General features: G+C 47.9%; 1 protein-coding gene across 5 annotated transcripts; it reads left to right on the forward strand.

Annotated features, from left to right (window-relative positions):
* The first annotated feature begins 780 nt into the window (after positions 1 to 780).
* On the forward strand, positions 781 to 22752 carry TPRA1 (transmembrane protein adipocyte associated 1). 5 transcript variants are annotated; one of them, XM_039481629.1, is made up of 11 exons: positions 781 to 894; positions 8597 to 8805; positions 8958 to 9090; positions 11961 to 12047; positions 14056 to 14128; positions 15121 to 15200; positions 16620 to 16730; positions 17351 to 17411; positions 18995 to 19097; positions 19883 to 19963; positions 21640 to 22752. In XM_039481629.1, exons 2-11 carry the CDS (start codon positions 8609 to 8611, stop codon positions 21872 to 21874), a joined length of 1161 nt encoding a protein of 386 aa, XP_039337563.1. In that variant the 5' UTR covers positions 781 to 894; positions 8597 to 8608; the 3' UTR covers positions 21875 to 22752. The 5 variants fall into 5 exon arrangements, with proteins under 5 accessions (XP_039337563.1, XP_039337564.1, XP_039337565.1 ...); XM_039481630.1 differs by lacking the exon at positions 781 to 894 and adding an exon at positions 938 to 1012; XM_039481631.1 differs by lacking the exon at positions 781 to 894 and adding an exon at positions 942 to 1030 and having other exon boundaries at positions 8602 to 8805.
* The last annotated feature ends 13 nt before the right edge of the window (positions 22753 to 22765 follow it).

Below are 22765 nucleotides of genomic sequence, written 5' to 3' on the forward strand. Positions count from 1 at the left end.
AATGTGTACACATGTTCTCTCCATATATGCAAATATTAGCTCAACTGCCTCCCAACTTAGTCACAGTAAGCTGGTTAAAGTCTTGTAGTGATCCCAGCAGAAGTGGGTGTTGATAGATGAAAAGGTAGCTGCTTTGGGGGCGGCTTTTGCCTAATGACTGAGACTACAACACAAATCATTCAACACTGCATTCCTCTGGCAGCTTCCATCTGGTGATCTCAAAGCATTTTACACATAACATCCTATGCAGTCAAGTTGTTTTACCCTGAAACTGCCCATGGCTCTCTCACATTAAGCTGTTTGGTTTAGTGTTGGGACCCATTATATTATCCTGACCTTTCCATCTGATTTGCAATCCTAACCCAGTTCTCTCCATTAGACCCTGGTGCAATAGATCTTTCAGTTTGTACCTGCCCTGCTTTGTAACTTCCATTCTCTACCCAGATCCTCTGCTTTCTCTTTACCCTCCTTATTCATTGTGGCCCAGATTCTGCCACCTTTGCTCACCCTAGCGCCTTACTCCGAGTTCCCCACCCACTCTGCCAATACCCCTCCGTGCTTGGCAGGAGAGGGGTGAATTGTTTCCCTGCACCTTTTAGACCCTGGCAGTCCTGCAGGTCAAGTCCCGCCTCCCAGGGAACTCCATTGGGTCCTGTGGCCGTTTTGTTTCTCTTTTTGGCGAGTCTCTTGACCTAGGCGTCTCGTGATTGGGCGAAGAACTCCGGCCCAGAGATCCTCTGTAAATACCAACTCTAGGCCCACACGAATAGGCCAGTCCTTCCCCCTCGCGGGAAGTTGGGACCTCTCCGGCTTACATGGGCACGTCCAGCCGCAGCAGACCCCGCCCGGAGGCAAAGGGGGTGCCAGCGGAAGGGGGAGGGCTAGCTGACATGGGTAGGGGTTGCGGCTCCCTTATGGTGTGGCTCTTTCGCGACGCTCCCCGGGCCCGCGGCCGGTGGAAGCGGTGGGGCCGGAGCCGCGGCTGGGGGATGGCCCGGCTGGGTTCCCGCGGGTGAGCAGCGCCCAGCAGGTAACGGGGGAGCGCGGCCGGGGCCCCGAGCCCGAGGAGGGTTTCCCCGGGGCCAGCTTCGTGACAGGGGGAGCCCTGCCCCCGGCGCCGGGCCTGAGGCTTGCGGGGCTGCAGGCGGGCAGCGAGCGAGGCGAGAGGCGGCTGCGGGTTGCTGCCAGTCAGGCAGGCAGCCGTGTGGGGGGCGGGCCCCGCTGGTGTCCGAGGGGCCCTGTTTGGACGCGGCTTGTTTCCGTGTAACTCGTTCCAGGCGCGGCCTCGCAGGGAAATAAGGAAGGGGCGAGTCGCCGCGCAGCTGGACATTTCGGTTCCGGCTGTTGTGTAGCCACGGCCCTGGGCTTCAAAAGCTTTTCTTAAACCGAGGTCTCTAGCCTGGCTGGTCCGGAGTGGCGGGCGGAGAACAATACTCGGCTCCGTTAAGGGTTGTTAAGACTGTGGACAGTTGTACTCCGTGTCCACTGGAGGTAGGACAAGAAGCGATGGGCTTAATCTGTAGCAAGGGAGATTTAGGTTAGAGACTAGAAAAAACTTTCCCGCTATAAGGGTTGTTAAGCTCTGGAATAGGCTTCGGAGGGAGGTTGTGGAATCCCGGTCACTGCAGGTGTGTTAAGAACAGGTTGGACAAACACCTGTCAGGTTTACTGTGTCTTGCCTCCGTGCAGGGCCCTGGACTTGATGACTTCTCAAGGTCCATTCCAGCCCTGCATTTCTGTGATTCATATCCTGTCTCTTTGAGCCTTCCTGTGAGGAGGTACCCGCTAATATGAGAGCAATGAGCTTCTTAGGGGTTGGCTACATGCAGAAGTTGCATCTGTTTTTAAAATCACTTTTAAAAACTAAAATAATTGTTGCAAACCCCCATGTGGACACACCTGTATCAGTTAAAAACAAGTTACATAGGTTTAGTTTCTGCCTGTATATTTACTAATACAAGCTAAATTGATATAATCCAGGTTTAAACTGACACAAGGGTGTCCACACAAGGGTTTTTACGGGTTTAACTACATTGCTTTAAAACAAACCTTTAGTTATACTGAGGTAACTTGGGGTGTGTTTGGATAGTTTTAACATGTTAGTCGGAAGCCTAGGACTCATCCTGATCAGCTAACACATGTTAAAACTATAATTTGCTCTGGCTACATTAGGATATTCATGTAACGTATTACAGTTTAACTATACACCGTTTTTCCTGGTCTAGACAGGTTCTTTGTGTGTAGGCAGGTTTCAATGGGAAATACCTGTTCAATCTGTTCTGGGGATGTGTGTATGTTGGGGAGGTTGTTGCTGGTCTCAGGAGTTCTAAAGAAGATGAGAAATACTCTCTCTTTTTGCTAGTTGTGTTTTTTGAATGTACACTGGGTTTCATAAACCAGTAACTTCTAGCAGCACCTGCCTGGATGCTGCTGACTGGGAGCTTTCAGTGTTGTTTTTGAGAAACACTGAAATTGACTGCAAACCTCTTCCATGAGGAGTGAGTATTTCAAAATGGAAATCAAGCAAATCTCCTGGGCAGATGGAAGGCAGTGGCAGCTTGGCCCAGCTGTTGTTGGGAAGCACAAACAGCTAACTGCATCATGTGTGAATTATAGCCATCACTGGGAGCCTTTATGTTAGCCTGCATATGGAGGGTCTGTCTAAGAATGTACAAATGCTATTCTTTTAAAAGCCTTTACTAAAAGGGAATGCTGCTTTACTGTAAAAAGTGGGAGAAATTTGGGAGAATTCTTTTATGATTATTGAACCCCTATTTGAAAATCTTTGGCATATCCCTGTGTTCCCAAACAAAGCTATTGTTATGACTGTAAACAGGATTTGACAAATGATCTCTAACTGGCCTTCAGACCTGGCCTCTTAACTTGGGAGCAAGTTTTACTTAAAATTTACATTTTAGGCCAGACTTTTCAAACCCGTGTGCCTCAAGTTCGATGTCTCTTTAGACACCTCATAGGTGGCCTGATTTTCAAACTCTTTTGAGAGTGGTGGGTACTCAGTGCCTCAGAAAGTTGGCTACTTGTTTAGGTGCCTAAGTATGGAATTAGCTGTTTAACATGAGGCATACACACTTTAAAATGTTGGCCTGAGTTTCTTTCTTAATGGTAAGGCTTTGATCCTACAGTGGGGCTCCATGCATGCCCAGGACTCTGTTCACTCAGAGCTCATTGCAGGATCAGGACCAAACTTAAGATTTCTCAAAAAATTCTGTTGGATTTTGATACTGTTTTAGGTTATTTTGAAGGCAATTGATGTGTTGGACTTTAAATCTGCAAGGGTGCACAAGCTTTTTATTGAAGCTTTTTATTGTGATACTTAATATGATCACTCCCCAATGCTGTTTGTAACGTAGTTGAGCTCCAGGTAATCATTGTGAACGGAAACTAAATTCTAAATATTCTATAACATATGATCAACTAAAAAAATACTCATCGCTAACATGGAGCAAAAAATATGTGTGTGGTAATAAGGATGGGATACCCAGGAAAGAGAAATTGTTGGAACAGATGGCAGTGGTAACACTTTTGTGTGAGAGTTTGTTGTATCACTGTTAACCCTCACATACATCAGAAAACACTAGCTTTTAAAACTAGATTGTTTGTTTTCTAAACTAGTGGTTTTCAACCTTTTTTCATTTGCAGACCCCTAAAAAAATTTCAAATGGAGGTGAGGACCCCTTTGGAAATCTTAGATGTAATTTGCAGACCACCACGGGTCTGCAGATCACAGGTTGAAAACCACTGCTCTGGCATAGTCAAGTGAGCTCAAATGGCAGAATGCTAAGGCCTTTCATCTCCAGTGTGCGTAATATTTTGCAATTCTCTAGGTGTCTCTCATCAAAAGATCCTGAAGTACCTTACAGAATGTAATGAATTTAACCTTACAGCCCTATTGGAGAGGCAGATGAGGAATACCCCATTTTACAGATGGGGAATCTGAAACAGAGAGAGGCTAAGTGCTTTGCCTGAGTTGTCACAGTGTTTGCGTGACAGAACTGAGACTATAACCTGAGGTGTGATTCTCCTATGTGGTATGGTTCAGAACTTGCAGCTGAAGGGTGGGGATGACTAAGACACCTTTAAGTTGTGCTCCAGGCCACCAGCATAACACAGACATAGGGGCCTGAGTTACCCAGACTTCTGGGGCTTCTCTATGGCTGCAGTGCTGTTTGGGACTAAGGGTTGTTGGTGAGCTGACCCTTTGGAAGCATTCTTACTGCCTGCACTGGGGCAATTTTCTTGTGGCTGGAACCAGGGCTTCTAGGGCCCATTTATTCTGCTCTGGTATGTGATGTAAAGGGGCTGGAGTGGGGGTGAGGATCTCTGGAGTCCTTCATTTGCTTTAAGCAGGTGGTCATCCTACCTTCCCTCCTCTCCTACATGGGGTATGTTGACTCTGTTTACTGCAAGTTTCTTTGCTACTCCTCTCTCCCCTCCACGAGAAGGCAGCACTACCTTCCTGTCTGCTGTGGTAAGCTAAGGGATATTTCTGAAGGACTCTGCTCATAACCTAGCTTCATTATATTGTGGGTTTGGGTCGCTGGTGAGACTTCTGCTAATTATTTTTTTAGCATTGTGGTTTTCTTTTCTTACTTTTTAAAACTTGCTTCAAATTCTGACATGAAATTGAAACTGGAAGGGGAGAGGGGAATTAAGTAAACATATTTCTGCCACTGGGTGGAAAAACCCATCTTGTGAGCTTGTCCTGTGGACAAAATGGGGATGCAGGAATTTTGAAGCAAACATTGACCCTTGAAAAACTGTGTTTCAACCTTCCTCCCTCCACCCCCAATTCACCCCTCCACCCTTATTTTCACCTTTAAAGACATTGCAATAACAGTTGCATTTAAACGTGGTGTTTGTTAGCACAGTTTTCTGTCATCAGGGCTGCTTGTATGTGGAAAAGGCTGCTGATCATGCCATGTAATGGATAAACAGGGGTTTCTAACATGGTTCTTAGAAAGGAAGAAAAGTATCCTTTCCTCACCAGTCTGGGAAACCAAACTACAACTCTGCTAGCTGTGTAATTCAGCTGTAGAGGAGACGGGTCTTGAGAGAGCAGACTGCTGTCCAGTAATTTCAGCCACAAACTTCATCTATCTTTGAAATTGTTAGAATGTCCTAATTCAAAATAAAATAAAATTAAAAAAAATCCACCTTTTTTTAGTGAGGGGGGCAAAAATACCCACCATTTTTATGTCACACCAACAATAACATGAGTGCTCCATGCTTACTCCGTGACTAGGGCGTCTTGCCCTAGATCAATAATAATGGTAAGATGTAAATAGCCAGGCACATGTTCCTGTTCCTATTGTCCCTTGTGAGTCCAGGGCTTATTGGAAAGAGACATTGATGCAGTTTAGGTCAGAATGGCTTCAGCTCTGTCCAAAATATGGGGAAGGAAGAGTGTGAATTGATTTGCTGTCTGAGAAAGAAACACTTCCTGTAGGAGAAAGAAGAGGGACTTGGGCTACAGCACATTTGTTTTTTTTGTTTGTTTGTTTTTGTTTTTAACCTGGGTATAATATGATTTTGCCTCATCCACACAGCCTGGGCCAACCTAGGTCAGCCTCAACAGAGTTTAACAGCTGTGCAGCATGGTGGTGTTGGCGGTGTAGAAGGTCCTAATGAAACATCTCTCACAATACACACAGCTGATAGTATTTCAGACTAGACTGGACAAAGCCCTGGGGAATATGCTGCTAAAGCACAGTCCTGTGGTGGATGAAGGAGCTAAGACTATGTAGCCTAGAGACTGTTCCTGCTCCCATTGAAAAAGTCAGTGGCAAAAATGCCCGGTGCTTCAGTGAGAGCAGAGCAAAGGCACTTGATCAATTCACCATATTGATGTTAACAGTGCCACTTAGCCTGGCTTGTTCCTTAAGTGCTAGATGTCTTATTACTTTGCTTTTATATCGAGCGTCTTTGGAAGAAAAATAGGACAACTAGCATTTGTCCAGAACTAGTAACCTGGTTGAGAGGCAGGCTCAGTATTGACTTGCCCTTCAGGGCTTTGTGATTGTAAGTCTTAGGTCTGGTCAGCCCAGCTCTGCTTATCACCACTGTGTTGTATTTGCACGATACCAGTGAGCTTTAAGGAGAGGATCTGGTGTCTCTGGGATGCCCTCTACAAGAAAGATGTTTGTTCTTTCTTATTTAACTCCCAGACAGACTGATTTCTACCCAAGCTCTTTCTGCTTGGGGAAGGCAGGTCAGATGCTGTGTCCCAGAGTGGATGTCATTGGGGCGTCATGGTTCATAGTTGTTTTCATGGCTCTCTTTCCCCTCCCTGCACTCATGGTGCTGTTTCTCCTCCCTTCGGCATCCTATTTTAAAAAAAAAGTTAGGCAGAATCTCTGCTCTGCGGGTAAGCATGATGGTATTCACCCTTTCCTACCCAATTCCTGCCCTTCCTAGAGTGAAGAGGTCCGTCACATGTGTCAGGCTAGATGGATAGAGCAAAGTAATTAGAGAAAATGCCTGCTTCAGTGAGCGTCTACGCTGATTAGGAATTGTGGGAAGTGGAGAAGGTGAAATGCAGCTCTTGGGAGAGGAGAGGATGTCTCCATAATCCAAAGGTCACTCATTGGAACCTCTGCCAAACTAGGATTTCTGGCACAGAAATTGCCACCTCAGCACAAAGTTAATCTTCCCAAGAGTGTGTTTGTTTAATGTTATGTACCTAAGGGAGTGAAACATACAGTGATCATTAAAGAAATCCCCAGCCCAACAAGTACCTGTTAGAATGTAGGGATGAAAAGTGGATCTGTTAGCAGAGAGCTCCCCCACTTGCTTTGCCTTGTAAGCCCTGGAAAGGATCCCAGTTTTCCAGAAGAAAGAACAGCTCTGTGTATGAGAGTTTCAGGCAGAACCCTGGAAGGGTAAACCCTGAATGCTAAAGGTTCAGCAGATGACACAGAGCTGTACCTCTCTTCCCATCTGTGAAAATATCCATCTGCTGACTCCTGCTGCCAGCATGTGGGAAAAAACCTTACCTTCTTAAATCCACTCATACTGTCTGCTCACTTTCACAGTGCTGGCTGTAGTTGGAAGCCACACGAAGGGGAATTTTGTTGAGATTAATCCTGGATTAGCTACAGCAAACTGGCTGCCAAAGCTTTATCTGTATGTCTACACTGCAAAAAAACCACCCTAACCCCAGTAACCCTGTGATGGCAAATCTCTGAGCCTGGGTCAACTGATTCGTGCTCATGCTCCGGGGTTAAAAATAGCAGTGTAGACATTCCTGGTTTGGGCTGGAGCCCAAATTCTGAGACCCTCCTCCCTTGAGAAGTTTCAGAGCCTGGGCTGCAGCCTGAGCCAGAATGTCTACACTGCTATTTTTAGCCCAAGAGAGTGAGACCCAGAACCTGAGTCTGTTGAACCAGTGTCTGAGACTGGCTACTGTGAGTGGTGGGTTTTTTTCAGTGGACATACCCTACCAGTGACATGTCTGCGCCCACTACCCAGGGACATGTGGCGTTGTGATGACAGTAGGCAGGTTTTCTTAACCTCACTGTGTTCTGAGATGGCTCCGCTGGGGAGAGCTGGGTTCTAGAGAGAACAGGACTTTGCAGTTGTATTGCATCTTGTGTCTGTGAACTGTAAAGCACATTGCAAGGGTCGGGTTCTCATTCACAGTGGGGAAACTGCTGTGTAGAGAGGGGATTGGCCCAAGGTCCTGCATCACGTCAGCTGCAGGACTAGTGAAGCAATCCAGGTCTCCCATCTCCCAGTCTGCTTTAACCCCATGACACATTATGTCCCATGAGGCATAACATGACACTGCCTCCCAGGCTGCATTTCTCTGGTGATGGGCTGTATATAATTTGCATGTCAGTTTGTAAGTACTATGTGCGTGAGCCCAGTTAGGATTGTGGTATGGTTGGGTTCTTAGAAGAAAGCATGGGGCCAGTTTCTACAACCCCACTAAAGTCAGTGGCCAGGACTTGGGATTTCATGGATGTGAGTGCAGAATTTGGCCCAATAACATATGAATTACAACTAATAACCCAGCAGGAGCAGCCCCTGGTACCGGAGAGATGTGGAGATAGGTCAGGCATATAGGCAAGGAGAGTGTGAGTATGCATTCAGGGAGGGCAGGTCATATGACAACTGCCCACTCCCCTGCTGAAACCAATCTCATCTTCCTTCAAAATGCTAGGGAGAGGGTGTGTGGAACAGTGGACAGACGAGGTAACTGTTACCCTGGGCGCCAGGGTTCTACACTTGGCTGTCCCCCAATGTGACATTGGAGAAGTCACTGAATAACTGTTCTTCAGTTTCTACATTTATAAATTAGGGACAGTGATAGTAACCTGTATCCCAGAAGCGGTGAGGGGTTTAGTTTGTTGATGACTGCTTGGAGATCCTTAGATGAAAAGGGCTGATGTTGGTAGTTTGCAGTAGTGAGTAGGATGCAGTTACATAGGGTCTAATGTCAGGGACGCTATTTGATGATCTTCCTGCTCAGTTGATTTAAGGTTGCTTTTTGCCTTCATCTTGGTTGTTCTGTGTTGTATCATGCTTGGTCTTAGCACCCATTGTGTGTGACTCTAACTCTCTGTCCCACGTCCAGAGCAGAGGCAGGATGTCCCAGTCTGTGACGTCTGCGGTGAGGTTCTCCACGTATGACAATATCACCCACTCTGTTGCCGATGCCCTGGTTATGGCCTCAGATAATGTGACGGCTCTGCCCCAAACAACAACAGGGGCAATCAACGACACCAACATCACTGTGCCACACAAGTGCCTGCTCTTGCTATATGAAGACATCGGGAAGTCCAGGTGAGGTGTAGGAGCTGGGGCTGGACCTTGTCCAGGAAATGATGGCTTTCCCTCTTGGGTGTGGGAGCAGGGGAAAGTGAAGCTGGCGCCTTCCTCGCGGGGAAGGGAATCATGCAAATGCACTTTTAACTATTTTATTTCACTTTTTGCAGAGTCCGCTATTGGGACCTTATGCTTCTGGTTCCCAATGTGCTTTTCTTTGTCTTTCTTCTCTGGAAACTGCCTTCTGCCAGGGCCAAGATCCATGTCACCTCTGGTCCCATCTTTACTACCTTCTACATACTAGTGAGTACCAGCACTGCTCTCTGAATTGACTGGGGAGTGTTAAAATGCTGTGTGTGTGTTTGTGTTTTGTCTGCCCTCACTCACCTTCCCAGAACATTTATCGTTTGGGGTGAACCTGAGTCAGATCCCATGGAGGTAAAAGCCCTTTGGCGCCTGCATAAACATATAGGTTTTCTTTTTAAATTAAGATTCACTGTTAGAAATGGGCACAGAGCTTCAGAGTTTGGATCCAGATCACGATTCCACTTCTCTGAGACTTGGGGGACGTTTGGATCTGGGGTTTTGGGTTGTGTCTTTCTCTACCATTAAGTGGCCCGTTTTTAATCTAGCACAATTTTTTTTACTTCACCTTACTATCTAGTATCTTATATCTTCCCTGCTCATTTCCTCTCTTACAGTATGTCCCATTTAAAACAACAGTAACTTTTCACTGAGATATAGTGGAAGCAAATCCCCTGAAAAATGAAATGCATGAGGCTGCCAGAAAGAGACTGCACATTAGTTAGCCCTCTATAGAAAATCCTGATGTGATGGATTCCAGTTGAGCTCCTGGAACCTGGAGATCCCCAGCTTGGGAATTCCTCTCTGAGGCAGTGGGAAAGGGGCTGCTTGTTCCAGTTGGATGGCCCAGCTTTGGTTCTGAGAGCGTTCTCATGGATTCTTGGTGATGTGAGGTTGGAGGGTGAAAACAGAACACGTGGATGAGAACAGTCCTAGTTCTCAAATACGTAGGATCTCCTTTCCCTTTCCACAGTTTAAAAAGTCACATGCAGCCTCTAATCAGGATAGGAAAGTCTCTGTAGTAGCTACTGTTTTTGTCAGCTGTGCTGCCATTGGTGCATGGTGTGAGTGCAGCTAGGGACCTGGCTGGATTAAGTGTGTGATGAGGTTCATGAAGCTACTGTCATGGGTGTGCAGTCAGGCCCCTGCCTGCCTCAGAGCAGCATGCATATGTCTGTTGTCTGTCAGTGGGAATAATGTGGCAGCAGTACAGTGCTCTGCTGGACAGAGTTCACCTTGGTAGAGAGAGATGTCTTTCCTCAAACTAGGAACGAGTAGTAACAGACAAAAACCAGGAAGTGTGGAAAAACTGAGGCCAAGATAATAGCAAACCTAGTCTCAACCTGTAATTGGAAGTTCTGAGCTCTGGGAAGGGGGTACAGTCAAGTAATGCAGGCCCAGAATGTCAGGGAGCGGCCGGTGGTGGTGGTAGGAAATCTTAGAACATATAATAATTAGAAAAATGTTCAGGAATTTTAAAAAGCATTATCAATAGATTAAAACTTGGATTTAAACCTTTCCCAGTGCAACTGGCTCAGCAGGGAGCAAGTGCCATGGGACAGAAAAGTGCAACTGACAAGAAGCTGAAGGAAAGAAACAAAAGTGAAACTTGTCTAGACTGTTGGCTTTGGGAGGAGCAAAAAGGAACCCAGCAGCAGAGACAGTGAAAAGCATATCTCCATTTTATAATCTCGGGTATACTGGTAGGAAAAAGAGGATATAAAATGTTTCCTTTGAAATCAGGATTTGTAAATTGAGTGTCCCTTCAGACAACTCTCTCTGTCTGGTTTCTAAAAAGCTAATGAAGGTTCTCCTCTCCCAGGGTGTGGTGCAGCCTGTTGGACTGGTGACAGGCTAAAGACAGCCTACATCTCCTCTTGCCCTGTTTGAAAACCCACCTGACATTAGTATGATTTACTGCTTTCTTACTGAGCTGATGCAGTTTCTTTATTGTTAAAAATAAGTATGGGCTTTGAGGAGAGGCCAGTCTTTTGCCCCTTACAGCAGTAGCAAAGAAAATCCAGTTCCCATAAAGGGGAGGAAAAGATGGCTGCTAAACTGATGCCATGGAGCATTCAGAGATTTTGCTTCTCAGAGCAACTTTCCCCCCAACCTTGCACTCCAATGAGTAGCAACACTGCTTGCTCTCCCGGGGTTGCACTCCCCCCCCCACCCCACCCCACCCCACTGCAAGGGTGTCCTTCAGAGCACCCACTGGGATGTAAAGCTGGAATGTGCAGGAAGGTGCTATGAAAATCTGTAGTAGGTGCTATGAAGATTTATAGTAGGTGGTACACTTCAAAACATGTACAGTAGGCTTTATGATGTAGCTCCCGGCTCACCGTCACCGTGGAAAGGCCAGTACAGCTTGTGAGCTGGTTAATCAGATTTGACCTTTCCCCCTATTGGGATAGGTTTAGCCACTTTATATCCCTAGAAGATTAGCATAATTTAGCCCACAACGCTGGCAACTCTTCTTGGAAAGACTTGTGTTTTCAGAAACTCGAAAGGCCTTGGCCTCAGCTGATTTCCCACCTTTCGCATTCTCGAGGGCTGCCAGTGTTTAATGAATGGACTGTGGAGCTCTGCTTTATAACAGATCTGAGGTCTGTTAGCTGATATCCTGTGGTATCTATTATCTGGTGAGCTCTGTATATTGAGTCACACTAGGCACTTGCCTTCATCATTGGGAGTGGTATTTTTGCTGATTGACTCTTTACCTGGGCTGAGGTGGTGCGAATGGGAAAAAAAAGAATTAGCTTCTTGGACCCTGGAGAATATCCCCCATAAAGCCATGTGTAAAAGGACTGGAAGAGGCTCCTTTCACTGGTTGTTGAGGGAAATTAGGCGTTCATTCCTTCACAGGGTCTAAGCCTGCTGCCTATGCAATACTCACACCAAGTAAGCCTGGGGAGAGGGAGACCAGCTCCAGGACTCTATCTTGAATCTCTGACTCGGAAGTCCCCGAGTATTAACTGTTAGGCTTCCAAGCTAAGGTGGAAACTGGTTCCTAGAGCAGAATTCCTGATTAGCATCGTGGGCAATGGGCAGCATATGGGCACCAGCTCACCTTTGCTTTCTTTTCCTAGGTGTTTGTGGTGGCTTTAGTTGGGATTGCTCGTGCAGTTGTCTCCATGACAGTCAGTGCCTCTGATGCTGCCACAGTTGCTGATAAGGTGAGTACAGCACTGACCCTCGACACTTCTGCATTGCACAGTTATGGCCCTTGTGATTAGCAGCTTCCTGTTTACATGCATACTGGAAGAATGTTTTTATCTGCAACGTTCATGGCGTGTGGATACGGTGGAGTCTCATTTTGATAACCAAATCCAAAGGATCACAGCATCCAGATCTGTGGAACAATGAACTTCCTAAATAACCCATCAATAGGAGCAAAATCTCCATCTTGCAAGGAGAGAATGAATCAGCGAGGCATCTTGATGCTAAGCCAGGTCCTCCTACAATTGTCTAATGACTGGCAACACCCAGACTTTAATGTCCCTGGCTGCAGCCTTGTGAAAAATGTAGGGTACTTTCCTGTGTGCTGAGAACAAACAACATTGAAGTCCATTGTGATCCTAATAACTGAATGTTTCTGGATCAAGCAAAGGGCAAACAGGAAATATCTTTGTAAAGTAAATTTTGTTCTAGAGAGTTAAATGATTACCACAAGAGGGCATCCCCTAAATCAAATGCTCTGTAGCTCTTGTGGTGTTGGAGGCATAAGTCCTACCTAGAAAATGTAAGCTTCTCTAGTCAGAGTTCCCTGGGTGCCCTTGGAGTTTCTAGGTTCCCTTTCTCCCTGATGTTCCCTGTGGCAGATCACTGCTTTTTAACACACTACTTGTTGTGAGTGGCTGGCTAGATCCTGAGCCTCTGCTGCATACATCAGGGTCTGAACATTAAATAAGGGATTAGATTTCATGAGAGTAACTGTCTGTGTCTCTGTCAGCTCTCTGCTGTTTGTGGTGCTGTGACATCACGGAGGGACATATAGATATCCTGTCCCGTACTCCCTACAGGGGATGTGCTGTTACGTGGCTTTGTAAGATGGGGTGCTATAACAGGAAGTGCATCTTTTTTTAAATAGGAATTGCTGTTGTGTGACTAGTTTCCGAAGTCTATGAGCATCTTCCCCAGGGGATATACTGGCTACTCCTGAAACTCCTGGGTTCTAATCCCAGATATGCTGCTGCTTCACTTTAGAGGAAATCATTTCATCTCTCTGTGTCTTGGTTTCCCTGTCTGTGAAATGGAAATAATAATTACCGGCCCCTTAGGGAGCTTTAAGGGTTTATTATGCTTTGAGATCCCTGGATAGGCAGCACCAGAGGAGGGCACTAGAATTTCTGCCAACCATAGATTTGCTGCAGAATAGCCCCATAGTCCTAGTTTCTAAGGAGATGAAGACACATGTTGTTTGGGTTGGCAGCAATTGGGAATGCAGCGGACATGACACCCCCTTTCCCAGAGAGAGGGCTTTAACCACGCTGAAGTGGGGCCACTTTCTCAGTCCTTCAGGTGGTGCATCATTCATTTCCCACTCCGTCCTTCTCTGCCGGGTGGGCAGTGTGTGCAGTGCTGGGCCTTGTGGCAAGGGGTATAATTGGGGGGGATTAGTTAATTTTCGGCACCTTCCTCTGCAAAGGGTGAGGAAGGTATATGGCAGGGGTGGCCAAACTGCAGCTTGCAAGCCATTTGTGGCTCTCTTATAGTTGCAGTGCGGCTTGCAGGGCCACGCATTCTCCAGCTACCAGATTGCGGTGTGGGGGAGAGGTCAGGGCTTCTGCCCTGAAGTGGGGTGGTGGTGCTAGGGGCTTCTGCCCCATGGGGAGGGGATCTAAGGGCTTCAGCCCCGCAGGAGGCACCCACTGGGGCTCAGGGCTTCAGCCCTGCTCTTGTTGAAGCCCTGAGCACTGGCAGTCATCTCCCAGGGGGCTGAAGCCCTGAGCCCCACCACCCTGCTGCAGGGCAGAAGCCCTGAGCAGGTGCAGTCAGCTCTCAGACTTCTGAAGATTATCATGTGTGGCTCGGAGAATCAGTAGGTTTGGCCACCTCTGGTATATGGGAACAATCAGCTCCATCTGAAGAGTGTCTTCCCCCAGGGCAAGGGGGTGGAGTATCGCTATATAAACTTCCCCTTGGCTCCTGGCCCTCCTGACCCTGGTCTTTGTTGTCTCTTAGATCCTGTGGGAGATCACGAGGTTCTTCCTCCTGGCCATTGAGCTGAGTGTGGTGATCCTAGGCCTTGCCTTCGGTAGGTGCCAGAAGGCTTCCTGCTTTCCAGTGCTCCGGATGTGTGTCTTCCCTTCCGTGGAAGTGGTGTGTGCAGCCTGGCCTCTGCCTGCAGGGAAGTTGGGGTGGGGTAATCCTGTGAAGCGGGGCATCACTAGAATAAAGATGGAAGACAAGCAAGGCTCTCGTTGTGACCTGAAGTGTCATTTGTGCCATTTCCTGTGTGGCTCATGCAGTTGCCAGGACAGCACATGAATGTCGGAGTCACACATGCGCTTGTGGTGATGGTGTATGCAAATTGGGGGAAGGAGAAGATGCTGGTGCACAAGCGGACGTTCGAAAATGTCCCCTCCAGCATGCAAATTCTTCCCACAGGCTTCTGAAAGTCATTATTGTATTTGCTTGAACCCCACCGTCTTTGGGAGGGAGATTCCTCTGGGGCCCTTCTATCCACCTCCTTTTGCTGCCTCTTCCCTGGCCTGGCCAGGATGAAGCCTCCTCTGCAGCTTGTCAGAAGTGCTTTCATTCGAGCCCAGGGAGATGCTCCTTAGCATCGAGTAGTCCTCAGGCGCATGTGTGTGCTCATAGATGTTTCTGTCATGCTCATCACTGCTGTATCTAAACACTGGATCTCCCACCCCGGAGGGCTCACAACCTCGATGCAGGTTCTCCCAGATGACGTTGGCCCTGACTTGACTCCTCCTTTAGCTGTTCTGTGAAGAGAAAAGTTTCCAGCAGTTCTGTGTAGATAACACTGCTGCTTACTCTGACTTGTAATTGTACTGGAAGTTGCTTTTCTGGAGTGGGAAGGAAGCAGAGTCAGACTCTCCTGTTTTATAGATATGACATGCTGAGCCCTGTGAAAGGCTTAAGCAGTCTGGGCAGTAATACAGCTGCTGTGAGTTAAATGAGCTGTAATCCTCCTACTGGGGGTGGAGGTGGACAAGGGCTTTCTAGTGTGACAGCTGATGTGGTGAGGGTGACTGAAGTATGATCTCTCCTTGCTCTTTTCAGGTCATCTTGAAAGCAATTCCAGTGTCAAGCGTATACTGGTGATCACTACAGTGTTGTCACTGGCTTACTCTGTTACCCAGGTGAGTGCACTGGGGCCTGCAAGCTAGTGCTAGTGAAGGGGAGCACGCTGTTTGATGTTGAGCAGTGTTTGCCTGGGAAGAACTGGCCAGTTGTGTGGAGAAAGGGGCCTGTTGCTTTGGAGTCTGAGGAGGAAAGAAACGTAGCTAAGAGTAATCTCCATTCTGCGAGACTGGAGCCTTTCACCTCTAGTGCAGTGGGCTGAAAGCAACCCAAGTCAAGGGGACTGGCTGGCAGGGAATCAAATACCAGGTTAGGGCAGGGACTGGCTGGTTGAAGGGATTGAGGAGTGGGTGCTGGAGCTTTTCACATCTAGGGAATTACGTCCAAATCCTGTCTTGGTTCCATCCGAACTCGAAGGAGAAACAGCACATGCTTATTGAACTAGAGCTGTCCAGTGGGCCCTCATAGCCTCAAGTCTCATGCCTCTTCCTGAGTGGAGAGCTGCCACTTCCCATCACGTTACCACTTGGTATATTAGCTGTGTCTCGCTCTCTCTGAACAATGTGCTGTGTGTCTGGGCATGTTCTCATCTTCAGTAGTGGCAGTGGCCAGCCCTTTGTAATAGTCTCTCTATTTGAGGCAGTACCAGAGTAACAGGGCAGTCATTGTTCAGTGTTCGGACTCTCACATACAGAGGCAGTGAGCTGATTGTTACCACATGATACGCTGGAAGAGCCTCATTAAATACCAAGTGGCTGAGCTGTATCTGGATTCAGTAATCCTCTCTTTCTCTTCATTGTCTATGCAATCAGATCTCTGTCTAGCCTGCTTTCAGATGGGCTCCAGGTATATATGAGACTGGGTCTCCTTTCCCAGCTGTGCACAAGTGTAAGGCTTTTACAGATTGGATCTTACAATAGGAAGTGTCAGTTCTGGAGGAGGGAATATGGCACTTGCCATTCCCGGTCAGACCAGTGGTCTTTTGAATCCAGTCTCCTGCTTCCCATCTGTTCTGTCTTCTGGGACATCACAGGAGCTGTTCTCCTCCAGACCCAAGCACTGTGGCTGGTCCCCTGGCTTGCTTGCTCCCCAGACTCCGGGGAGAAGTCTCTCCCATTGCAATAACATGTGATTGCACATACATTCAGATGGCTGCTTTTCTATTGCTAAACAGACACCCACCCTTGCCACTTCCTTCCCCCTCCTTCTGCTCTGTTGGAGTCCTGTGGCTCCCCAGCTTCTCACCCACATCTCATCCGCTGTCTTATCTAGATGAGGCTGAATTGCCTGGGAGGGGGGCAGGGAGGGAAGGAAGGAATGTCTGAGCAGTGCAAGGTGCAGGATTCAGTGGAGCAGCTGTCTGAGCATGTGTAAATGCAAATATCCTTTGTCCGGTGTCCTGTGGTGGTGGGTGTGTGTGGGAGATAAAGAGGGGTCTGTAAGAGGCTGTGTCCTGATAATGCCTTTCGCTCTGTTAGGGGACACTGGAGATCCTCTACCCTGATGCTCACCTCTCAGCAGAAGACTTCAACATCTATGGCCATGGAGGAAGGCACTTCTGGCTTGCCAGCTCCTGTTTCTTCTTTCTGGTAAGGACAAAGCACATTCTGACCCTCCCTGAGACACATGGAAAGACAGTTTGGAGAGGTATCAAATTGATACCTCTTCTCTGGTAAGTGTATCTATTATCTCTGCTTACCTATATGCTTGATGTCTTCTAAACAGCATAGTGAGACTTGGGTTCAGGTAGTCAAATGCAAAACCACAGGCGCTAGACAGCTCCTGGCTCCCCAAAGGGACCTGCTTATTCTCTTGTAACTTCCTGCTGGAACTGGGAACACCTGGGAGCTGATGCCTCTCAGAGGCGTAGGGAGGGCAGATAAAGATTGGGTGGAAGGGGCTCCATTCTGGCAGCAAAATTCTAGCTCTGCTTGATGCCTCTTCCCAGTGTTCCAAAGTGAAGAGCCCCTAAAGGCCTGAGCCAGCAAGGTGCTGAGCACCTAGGGCTCCTACTGGCTTCAATATCAATGGCTTGGTTTCCTGTATCCCCTTCCTTTTCCCTGTGAATTCATATTTATCTAGTGCCAATGGGGTGCCTGGCACTTTGCACACCCACCACTCCCTTGAGACTTTAGCAGTTTAACTCCAAGCCAGCGGTAGAACAGTTTGCAAGGGGCAAGGACCTAGCTGTCTCCTTCTGCCTCAACAGGTCTATTCCTTGGTGGTGATTCTTCCAAAAACTCCCCTGAAAGACCGGATTTCTCTACCATGTAAGTGGACACACCAGGCTTCATATGGCATAGCCAGTCAGTGCTGGGACAGAACCATGTATTGGGGGTGGGGGTTGGTTTGCATTTTCCTTAGGTATCCTCTGTAACCAAATCTACAGCAAATACACACACCCCTACTCAACCAGTGACTGGGACATTGGGTATGTGGCAGGGGATTGAGTAGAGGTTTGCTGCTCAGTGGGATCTCCATTTTCTGGGTGGTTTGGATACTGTAGGTTTGGTGTAGCTGGTCAGTATTAGCCTTCCAGCTGCCAGCACTTTTTCATACTGGCAGACAAAAATGTCCTAGCACAATGGGATGTATGTAGGCATCTATGGTAAATGAGGGTTACTTTGGGGTTCTGTAAAGCGCAAGTAGCTAATTCGTGAGTGGTGAAATCCCTGCACGGTGGCATGTCTTGCATTTCAGTCTCTCCTTCCTGAGATGACAGAGGGTGAGAGGGCATGTTTGTGTCCTCGCTGTGACCGTCAAGGCATTGAATGAAAACAGTGGGGCTTTTCCATTATCGTGGGAGTGGGGAAAGGTGTAATGTGTTTGGGTCCTAGTAAGACTCTCTTGTAAGGTGTGGTGAGTACCATAAGGAAGGGCTTGGCTTCTGAAAGGTAAAGCCCCTTGTTGTGTAGCACATAAGGTTACATCATCTTGGCGTACAGCTGCTGTCTGGCCACTTGGAAAGGGAAAGCTCTAAGCTTTCCCTTCCCGACTGCTTGGGAGTTGCTAATCAGTCTTGTCTGGTTTGGCAACTCTGCCATTTTTGTTAGTATGATACATCTCTAGCATCCTGAAATGGCTGCATTAGCTGAACAAGGGGATGGGTGGTTCAGGTTATTGGAATACTTCCATTAGATTATTCATTCTTTAAATGAAAAAAAGTTGTCCGTATGATGCTCACCAAAGCGAGAGGACATGCTGGGCATGCTGCAGGCAGGTGCCGGGCATTCTTTGCCAGGCCACAGCTCTGCCAATGCACTTTGCTCCAGATCTGCAGTATCCCCTGCTATTCCAGTCTTTGCTTCTTTCAGTTCTGCTGATACCCTCACACCTGATACAAAGTGCCCCTTGTCTGTCCTTCATGCTGCTTTACTAATGCCCTTCATTCCTGACCCATAGCACCTCTTCTGGTTCAGTCATGGGCCTTTGTGTCCAAGATTGCCACCTGTGCTACACATTTGTTTGCCTTGTGACCAACACCTGTTCAACGTGCCCAGCTGTAACAGGCTTGCATGTGTTGCCTTGACACCACCCCTTTTAATTCCACCTTTTTCTTGATGATGCATGAGCCTGTGGTTTCATCCACTGTACCCTATTAATATATAGCTGTTTATTTCCTGGTCTCCAGCAGAGCTCCTGGCACAAGATGTGGTCTGGGGAAGAAATATGGGACATGGACTTCCTGCATTCCAAGCATTCCATAGTGCTTTCTCTTTAAATGTTTGACACACTTCCCCTCTGCACATGGGTTGTGTCGCCTCCATGAAGCAGAGTGTGTCTGTCATGATCCTGTATTCAGTCAGTGCTGATGGGGTTAGATTTCATCCTTGTGTCCTTGTCTGTCTTACAGCTAGGAAGAGTTTTTATGTCTATGCTGGAATTCTCGCTCTGCTGAATCTGGTGCAGGGCTTGGGCAGTGCCCTTCTCTGTGTGGATATCATAGAAGGATTGTGGTATGTATGCAGGGCCCCCCAGCATCCTGCCTGCTACTGTCCCTGGGTCCTTGGGTTGGCAGGAGGAAGAGACATCTGTAGCCCAATTAAGACAACTTATTTAATGAGTGCCTTGCATCACCTTCTCCCCCTGCCCTAGGCACAGTCCTGGGATGATGATCTTCCTGACTGTCCTTAAACAGAAATAAAGCAGTTGGCATGAATTAAACAGTACTGCTGTTAAGATCACACCACGAAAAAGCAACAGTGCAGGAAGCTACTGGGAATGAGGGGTTTGTGGATTTGTTCCTTAGTTCTCTCCACGTGGGCCTCTTGTGCTAGGGTGGCACCTTGTTTCCATTGATGACTAGCCATTGGCTTCGTCTTGTCTGGGGTTTTCCACAGTGGGAGAGACCATGTTCAGTAGATATTAATGGAAGACACGGAGACAGACAGTTTCCCCGAACTAGTGTGGGGACACGCCTTGAGTTGTGCTTTGGAATTGGCAGGATCTGCTATGGGGTGCAATGCCCTGCTATTAAGGCGCTCCCCCAGAGTTTGAATTGTGATGCACTGGACTGAGACACTTGGGGCCTGCTGGTTCCGTCCTTGGGGGTCTGGGAGCGGTGAGGCTTTGGCGGCAGAACTCGTTCATTTGCACCAAGGTCATGTACTTGATTCATAGAAGGTTCTTCCTGCGGTTCTCTCCACCCCCCTTCCCTCACTCTGGATGGAATGGGATGGCATAGTTGTGTTCATTAGACAGCAGACGCTAAATGGCTGCATGTTTCCTCTTGCCTCCAAAGCTGTGTCGACGTCACCACGTTCCTCTACTTCAGCTTCTTTGCACCTCTCATTTATGTGGCATTCCTGAAAGGCTTCTTTGGGTGAGTAGCCAAACCAGCAGGGGTTTGATGTCAGTTAATCTTTGTGCTCAGCTTGCCCCATTTGTAAAATAAAAGCAGTGGAAGGAGCAGTGGGTAGGGACTCAGGAGAACTGGGTTCTGTTCCTGGCTGTGGCGCTTGTTCCCTATGGGATCGTGGGTAAGTTACTTCCCCTGTCTGGGATTACATTTCTCCATCTGTATCATGGGAATAATACTTAAACTGCGCACAGGAATTTGTCAGGATTAAGCTGTTAATGTCTGCAAAGCACCAGTAAGAGCTAAATTGTTGGTCACTGAAATGAATAATCGACTGATTGATTAGTGAGAGCCTGAGTCCCACAGCAGGATTAAATCAGTGTCTTGGCTCCTGGATTTTCAGATGGGTTTAGAGCAGGGGTTCTCAGACTTTTATACACAGGAAGTCTGAGTGTGACCCCCCCTTATACATTAAAAACACTTTTAAAATATATTTAACACCATTATAAATGCTGGATGCGAAGCGGGGTTTGGGGTGGAGGCTGACAGCTCCCGACCCCCAGTTTGAGAACCCCGGGTTTAGAGAAACAGTCTGTGGATTAGCTAGCACAGGGATCAGCAACCTTTGGCACGTGGCCCATCAGAGAGAGCCCCTGGTGGGTCGGGCCAGTTTGTTTACCTGCAGCGTCCGCAGGTTTGGCTGATCGCAGCTCCCACTGGCCGCAGTTTGCCATCCCAGGCCAATGGGCCCTGTGGGAAGGGCAGCCAGCACATCCCTTGGCCCGCGTCACTTCATGCAGCCCCCATTGGCCTGGAGCAGCAAACCGTGGCCAGTGGGAGCTGTGATCGGCCAAACCTGCGGACGCGGCAGGTAAACAAACCGGCCCAGCCCGCCAGGGGCTTTCCCTGATGGGCCGTGTGCCAAAGGTTGCCGATCCCTGAGCTAGCATGATGGATATCCAAAACCAGACTGCGAACTCCTTGAACATCCCTCCGTCCCTCACTAATGCTCTCTGAGTAACTGATTCTTGGGCTTGAGGTGCCACTGTGTGGCTAGACCGAGGAAGTGCAGTGTCTTCATCTTACCAATGTTTCAAGAACAGGACACAACAAAACACGCAGGCATGTTTGTGTGAATCTTGCCAGTGGGGGAGGAAGCAGCAGCTTCTTAACCCCATTTAAGGGCTTGATGTATTCTCAGAACAAGTAATACTGTCTCTGGGGCCCCATATGCAGTCTAGGGGGGGCTAAGTTTGGTTTGGAATCGGCTGTAGATGGAAACTGATGGTTCTTCGGTTAAAAATGCCTCCTTTTGGAGCATGTCTGAAATCCCCTGGAGGAGCCTTGAGGGGCAAGCCTGGCCTCATTTAAGTTTGTGGCAAAACTCCCACTGATTTCAGTGGCACCAGGATTTCACCAATGGTCTTTAGGAGCTAAATGTGCTGTGATGAGAGCATATTCCTCTACACGCCGCATTCCAGCCATGACTGTTCAATTGTAGCTCTGCCAATGTACCTCATTGCTGAGCTGCAGAGCCCCCTGCTGTTTCGATCCTGGAACTCTCCTGTTGGTAGCACCATGGGGTAATGTGCTCTGGCTGACTGTCCTTTAGGACAGTGCAGGTTCCTTGTAGCTGCAGTAGGGTCTCTTGTGATACTGCAGCACTTAACAAGGATCTTAATTCTTTTCCCTGACTCCAGGTCTGAGCCGAAGATCCTTTTCTCCTACAAATGCCAAGTGGACGAGCCTGAGGATGTAGATGTGCACCTCCCCAATGCCTATGCTGTGGCCAAGAAAGAGGGCGTGGATTCCAGCTTCTACTCCAGCACCCAAATCGACACCGCAGCCTACCTGGATGACGTCGCCTCAATGCCCTACCACGTGGGAAGTGTCAACAGCATTGACAGTGACCGCTGGAAAGCCATCAATGCCTAAATCAACCCAGACCCCCAGCACGATGCCACCCTCCCATATCACACAGCTGCTAGGATGTGCATCACAGATGGTCCTCAGTCACTTGGTGTGGCTTTTCCCTCTTTCCCTGGGCTTTAAAAAAAACCCATTGTGGAACAAAATAGCTCCAGCCCTCCCAGAAGGACCTTTTGAATCTTCATGTGATAACAGCCTAGACCAGCTTTGTTCATAAATATCTAAATGCTGAACCTTCCTGATCCTTGGTGTTCCAGATGTAGCTGTGACCCAAAAGATGGGCCTGGCTGCCACCCGTTCCTTTTCAGTGACTGAAAACACTTGTGTAACTGGGAGGGGAGTGGGATTTTGGGGTGGGCGAGTTGAGATTGGCTTCTCCATGGCGTATATGTGCGAAGCATTCAGCACATGGAGCCAAAGGCACTTTCATGGGCTGTCTCAACAGGTCCCCTTTCCCAAGTCATATTGCATTGTATTGTAGGAAGAGCGCTGTCTGGAGAGAGGAAGCCTGGGAGAGCAGGGCTGCTCCTCAATTCCAGCAGATACAGATGGAAATCATGAACTGTAGTAAAATGGAAATTACAAGGAGTGTTTTGGGCGTGTATGGGAGAAGGCTCACTGATAAACGAACTGTTAAATGTGTCCTGTGACCATTACAGGGGCACTGTCTGGGATCTGGCAGATCAGCTATATCCTGGGTCAAGGAAAGAGACTTTTAAAGAGCCAGCATTGCTGTCTGTTGGAGAGACAGTGGCTATGGAAGGGTCTCTGAAGACCATGCTTATGCGCAACTGAACTCATACTGTGAACTTGCGGTGACAAGTGGCTATGTATTTTACACTGAATTAGGGTTGAGTTTTAAGAATAAAATTGGCCAAGTGTGAGTTTTTCAGATCT

The sequence above is a fragment of the Mauremys reevesii genome, linkage group 7, assembly GCF_016161935.1.
Source record: "Mauremys reevesii isolate NIE-2019 linkage group 7, ASM1616193v1, whole genome shotgun sequence".
NCBI lineage: Eukaryota > Metazoa > Chordata > Testudines > Geoemydidae > Mauremys > Mauremys reevesii.

Coding starts and splice junctions, on each gene's coding strand:
- TPRA1 (XM_039481627.1), top strand. CDS start 990: ATGGCCCGGCTGGGTTCCCGCGG. Junction 15,201..16,619: donor TGGCTTACTCTGTTACCCAG/GTGAGTGCACTG, acceptor TCGCTCTGTTAG/GGGACACTGGAGATCCTCTA. Junction 19,964..21,639: donor TTCCTGAAAGGCTTCTTTGG/GTGAGTAGCCAA, acceptor CCCTGACTCCAG/GTCTGAGCCGAAGATCCTTT.